This window comes from Tubulanus polymorphus, chromosome 3 (assembly GCF_964204645.1).
Source record: "Tubulanus polymorphus chromosome 3, tnTubPoly1.2, whole genome shotgun sequence".
Taxonomy (NCBI): Eukaryota; Metazoa; Nemertea; class Palaeonemertea; order Tubulaniformes; family Tubulanidae; genus Tubulanus; species Tubulanus polymorphus.
Window position 1 is genome coordinate 9,529,682 of NC_134027.1, and position 6,023 is coordinate 9,535,704.

Consider the following 6,023-nt stretch of genomic DNA (forward strand, 5'->3'; position numbering starts at 1 on the left):
CTCGGCGGACGGTACAAAGCACATAGTTCCGATTGTATTAATTCTGACCCCCTTTAAAAATTCTAGTGAAGTTCGTGTTCAACTTTTGGAATGCATGTACACGTATAGGCCTAATTTCTGAAATCTTGGCGTGGTAGTTTTTCTTTTCACTATATTCTACATGAATTAGTCGTTTGTTCATCGATTGTGTCAAGTATATACCACATAAATACATATTACAAATATTCATACATATCAAACTGCCGAGGGTAGCATAACACCAGTCGCATTATTAAACGATTATATGATACATAATTACTACTGGTTACGTTATCTATTTTAGAGTTATCGCTAATATCTATTACATAGCATCTCCGAGAATATATGGTTTATTGCGATTGTATATTTCGGGTTATAATTCTGATCTGTTCAATCGGAAATTCCTTCAGAAACCCATCTCAAACTGTTAAGCCAACAGTACGAAGGTGTTTTGTTTAAATACATTTATGCTCAGGTTTTCTCATGGATAACTAGAGGCTGTAAACGTTTATATCCAAGTGCTTTCCATGTTTCTTATGTAAGTCACTTTCTTGCTGACGTGTGTTCACCTTGGGGGGATCAGTTCGGCTGTAGTTATGTAGCTTTTCTAATTATGTATACTAATGTTCCCGCCATCTTTCTACGTTTTCGCGAAGCATGCTAACCTGTTCTGTAATGGCAGAATAAGAGTCGTTAAGGCGCTTTTGCACACGATGTCAATAATGCAATGAAAACTGACTGAAAATGAAAGCAAGAGCGTTGAAAACTGCTTTGAATGAATGAGCCCTAGACACAGAAATAGAGATCGAAAAAAGAAAAATCACGAGAAAGCATCCCCGATTACCGTCTTTCAAATTAGCGATTGTCGCCTGTTTTCGAAGAAACTCGATGCACTGATCTTTACCAAGGCCGAATGCGCGCATGTTGCACGTAAAAGTTCTGAAAATAAAACGAACCGCAATTTTTATGACGGATGAGTTTAACAATGATATAGAACACAAATTCGAGTCCAGAGACAATGCTGATGAGTATTTTCATTCCTGTATTATTGATACCCTAATTGTCCGAACGTAATGTTTTCTTGGAATTCCTTGTCCGTGTACCGTTCTTCACTACCGCCCGATCTACAATGCGATTTTAAGAAGTATGTATGTATATTCCATGTACGTACAAGCGTTTAAGGCCTAGTTTTTCTTATTACTCGGAGTACGGATTTTTTAAGAAAAGAGCGGGAGGGAAAAATGATAAAGATTTGAAAATTCAAAATGGAAGGGAACCGGGAAAAAATTGAAATAATCATTCTTTTATTACATGAGTTTTTCCACATAAAACCTCAGAAAGACTGCAGAAAAAATCATTGAGATGAATCTAATTCAAATGATAGGTGAAATGAAAAAACTAACTCGTTTTGCAAATCATGAGATTGAAAAGTAAGACGAACATAGAAAGAATATGTTTTATTGTAAAAACACGGTGGACTAAAAAATTCTATTCTAATATGATGATGTTTGCAGAATTCTGGGAGGCGGATCCGTGCTCCAGGTAATCAAAATGGCCTAACGATGTAGCAAGGAAAGTTATGTATGTTAGAATTTATGAATGTAAGATTCTATACCTGGTTATCAATGGTTTACGGCTTCGTTCGCTTTGAACGGCGTCAAAGAAAGCGGCGTTCCAGAATCGCACCGACTGCCAAATCGGCTGATCCCGCAAATAACTGTACAGAAAATATTTCATTGGACGTCCGTTAGTCAACTTAGCTGAAAAAAGTACAATTGACTATAAAGACACTTACCGACCTCTAAGATGATGAAATGGATTGATTATAGGTTATGGATCGTTCAATGAGTACGTACGCAAAGAATACCCGATCCTCCCTCCCTTCCTCCCTCCCTTACACGCAACAGAATTTTTTAACCACCCCTACCCCTACCCCTCAGATAATGATTTTTGAGAACATACTTATTAATGGATAACAAACTCATTAATGGTTATACTTACCGTTGTATCTATGAAGCCAAGTGAAATATGCAAGATATGAAATATGTAGGTGTCGAACTGCATCAGATCAGAATCCACACTGCATTTTTCTAAATTCAGCCGATGCGGCCATCACGGTGATCGTTTATAGAATAACCGAACATTGAGTTATAGCACATTGTAAAACAATATCATTGTTATTCAATGCTGTATAAAAAAGGCATCAACTTGTTCGTACGTAGTAGGCCTGTTTAGATCCCCTCCATTCCCCATACGCTCGCATTTTCACTAACCCCCTCACTCCATATCGCGCGTACGTGCTTATTGAACGATCCCTTGTTAGAATTATCAGATATCGCTATATAGAATTTCCATTTAAACTCACTTTCGTAGTAAAATGTGAAACACATGTTCATTAATGACTTGGCTGGCGAGAAATCTTCGGCGTCGTGACATTCAAACAGTACAACGGCGAAATATTGCACCAAACGATAGAATATTTGTTCGTCGACTTTCTTCTGGTTCACGCGCTACAAGGGGAGAGAAAACGGCCAGATCATCGCAAAAAGTGACCAATCGAAAATACGAAAACGATTAATCACATTTATACGAAGGCTTAAGATGGACTGCATATTAATTTTTACCACAACTTAAGAAAAGTTAAAGTCGGGTGGAATGTGGGTGTTTTTTTAATCATCTTTTTTTAGATCTTCAGAAACCTTTGGTATTGCGTCCAACGGGATTGGATATAAAATTGATGAATCTATACACATGTGTTAATATCATCATGCGAAATCCTTTTGAAGTTTGAGAGACGTAAGACTCTCCTCAGTCAATCTGATTAGTGGCAGCCTTTTACAGAATAGAACATTTAGCGTCGAAGCCAATATACGATCTAATTAGACCGCCGACGAAGACTCTTATCATACCTACCTGGCTATTTACGCTCCTGGCAAACCATACCCGACCGGGTCCCTGTTGGGTAATCTCGCCGAATTTAGCTTTATCCGTTTGGGGAATTTCGTTACTAAAAGTAATGAGGTTCATTATGGAAACAACATGGGCGAATTCAGACTATCCTCGAAATGAAAATCTATATTTCCCAAATGAATGATTGGTTATTCTTTAAATCCGTGGAAAAAGGTTTCATGTGACAATCATTCATTCTAATTCTCGATTCCCTGAAAAAACATATTTTCCCCCGATCGAAGTCGGCGTCTGTGACGTTTGAAATCGATTTACTATATGTATGTGTGTTAACATATCTATATTCAGTAGCCTCCGCCCAAGTCGGATCCTATCAGCTCGGATATACGTATGGGATGTTTTTTTGAAACATTTTTTTCCTGACACTATATATGAAATACATAACAACCAACTCAGATATCACACAAGTCGGATACATTTGTATGGTCCAAAACGATCCGACATAAGCGTATAGTCTACTCTACATATATACATCGGGATTCTGGAAGCAATCGTAAGTGTGATGCGAATGCGTTTTAGATCGATTTGAAATGTCGGACGTCAGTAATAATAACGACCACGAGCTATCAGGAAGTCATTTACTGAAGACGATGTCATCATTAGATCAGGGAGAGAGTGCGGCCGCGAATTATCAATTACACCGGCTATTATCACGATCAATAATTCAAACGGTGTCTGTTCTAATCTGCTTACCTCGTATCGAATATCTTGCCGACGAACATCGTCATGAATTCCTTGCACGACTCGGAAAATTCGTCCATCATGCTTTCCGAACTGAAAACGGAATTCCACGACACGTCCGAACACTGGGATGGCGATCGTTCATACACCGGGTTGCCGCCATATTCCGAATTCGAACTGATGCTTCCGCGTCGTTCGTCGAACGCTTCGTCGTCGAAGCTGATCAGATCGCCCATCGCGTGAATGATTTTCCGTAGTTCAGTTTTTCTCTGCGCAGTTTCGGGCAAGTCGGATATCTCCTCGACGCTCTCGGCCGCACACTCCGGCGACGAGTCCGGAGAAAGTTGCCGCTCGCAAACGCCACCGCTACCATTGCTCGAGCGTCGATTCGACGCCGCGTCTGCGTCGTCGAATCCGAAATCTTCGACGATGGATTCTCGACGGTAGGGTGGTTCGTTTTCGATATCTTCTACGATGGAATGTCTACGGATTCGGAACGGTGGGTCACGCGGATCGCGTTCATCGCACGTCGACATTCGCCCGGCGGAATCGTTACTAATTTGATTACCGGCCGTTTTTTCCATCGGATCTTTTTTTTCGGCGATGCTTTCCTTTGAACCCTGTCTCTGGTACAACGGTTCATCAAAGCTCATGTTGGCAGCAGAAGGTCGGTTGAAATCACCGTCGTTGTTGTAATGTTTCACGGTACCGTTTTTGACATTATTAGCGTGAGATTCTCGCATGAGTTGCCGCCTTTCCCTGGCTATTTGCTGTGCCGGCACCAGAGGGTTCTCTGCTCGGGTACTGATAGCCGAATCGAGCTTCGACGAAATATCGCTAAACAGTCCATTTTTCTTTGCGACGACCGAATCGAATATTTTCGACGTCCCTTCGGATATACTCGATCTGAGAGATCGCGATGTTCGATATTCCCCGACAGCCGGTATAGGGCCGTCCTCTGTACCGGCGTCTTTTGAGTTACGCCGAAATATGAAATCCATCGTCGATTGATTTTACTAATCACCTGAAACAGGAACAACAGACGAATTCCCAAAATGACCGAAATTAATTTGGAATTGGTTCGTAGCTCCAAATCATATATATGTATAGATTATATACCTGAAACATCTATCAAATGGAAAGCAAGATTGATATTTACGGAGATGACACGACTATGCTACTATATTATCATTAGGCTAATAAAATATTGATCACATGATCTATAAATGACGCTCTCGCGCGTCACATTGATTATGATCAATTATCTTTTATATCCATATATAACATAATACGAAATTTATAGCTGAAAGCTCGGTGAATGGTGAAAAAGGATTATATCATGGCGAGTGAAATGTCAAAGATGGACGACGAAACAGTCTATATACCGGTATAGAATTAATGGAAATGAATTCTAAATGAAAGCGTCCTAATCCCTGGACCCGGTTCCAGCGCTGTGGATTTTATTTCAAATTAATTGGCGCATTTACACAATAATTATTATCACGAGATACCCATACTTTGCCGAAATACATTACAAGTGAAGGTTTGGAGTCGGTCGAGTTCAACGCATGCCCGGTTAAGTAACTGATCACCATTGTTATCATTTCATTACCTGACTTTCTGTTTGCGAGTCGAGATATCTTGTAGGCACATTTTCTACAGCATTTTCTTCAATGTTGATGATAATTACAAGCCCTGGTCCAAAGATTTCGCCAAGAATGGCGGTAAAAATCTGGTTTGCGACATTCACATAGAAAATTCCAATAGGCTACAGTGTACTGGTGGTCGTATTCCTCAAGCGCTGCAAATCAATAGCCTGTTATTTATGAGAGCGTGGGAGATCAATACAGAACCGTGTATGGGAGAAGCAAGATAATTCAGCATCACAGATGACGTCGACCAGTAATCAGTGTGGGTTCGTACCACTCGCGTCGTTGGCGAAGGGATGACAGCTATTTTGTCACTGTTACTGCTGCTGCAGTTGCTGCTGCTGCTACTGCTATACTTGTTGCCGTTGAAACTGCAATTTCTATCAGTTCGAGATCGCAATTTCTATCAGTTTGAGATGGAGCCATCATATCACTCATGAGTGGTACTTTCTAACTAACATCGTGACGCGATGGGCGAAATGAATTGTATGGTTGCATTTTGAAGAGTACTGATATAGAACAAGTCATTCTCCATTTATGTGGCAAAGGCTGCTTTGTGGCAAATTGTCGTGGCCAGTAAAGACTAACGAGCCTCTTCCAAAATTGCATATGTTATATATGTCTCATGAAGCAGTTGTCAGGGTAAACTTCATTTTTCATCGATTAAAAATACTTTATAAAACACATTCATAAAACTATATAGTCAGG

The 6,023-nt window shown here is 40.2% G+C and overlaps 1 protein-coding gene across 1 annotated transcript; it reads right to left on the reverse strand.

The window, feature by feature from the left end:
- Positions 1 to 602: 602 nt before the first annotated feature.
- LOC141902578 (uncharacterized) lies at positions 603 to 4,577 on the reverse strand (the record flags this gene model as incomplete). Its single annotated transcript, XM_074790381.1, has 7 exons — positions 603 to 688; positions 863 to 957; positions 1,074 to 1,142; positions 1,634 to 1,778; positions 2,384 to 2,528; positions 2,932 to 3,025; positions 3,679 to 4,577. Coding segments are annotated over 7 exons (1,497 nt in total), but the record flags the coding sequence as incomplete, so codon positions are not given.
- Positions 4,578 to 6,023: the final 1,446 nt, after the last annotated feature.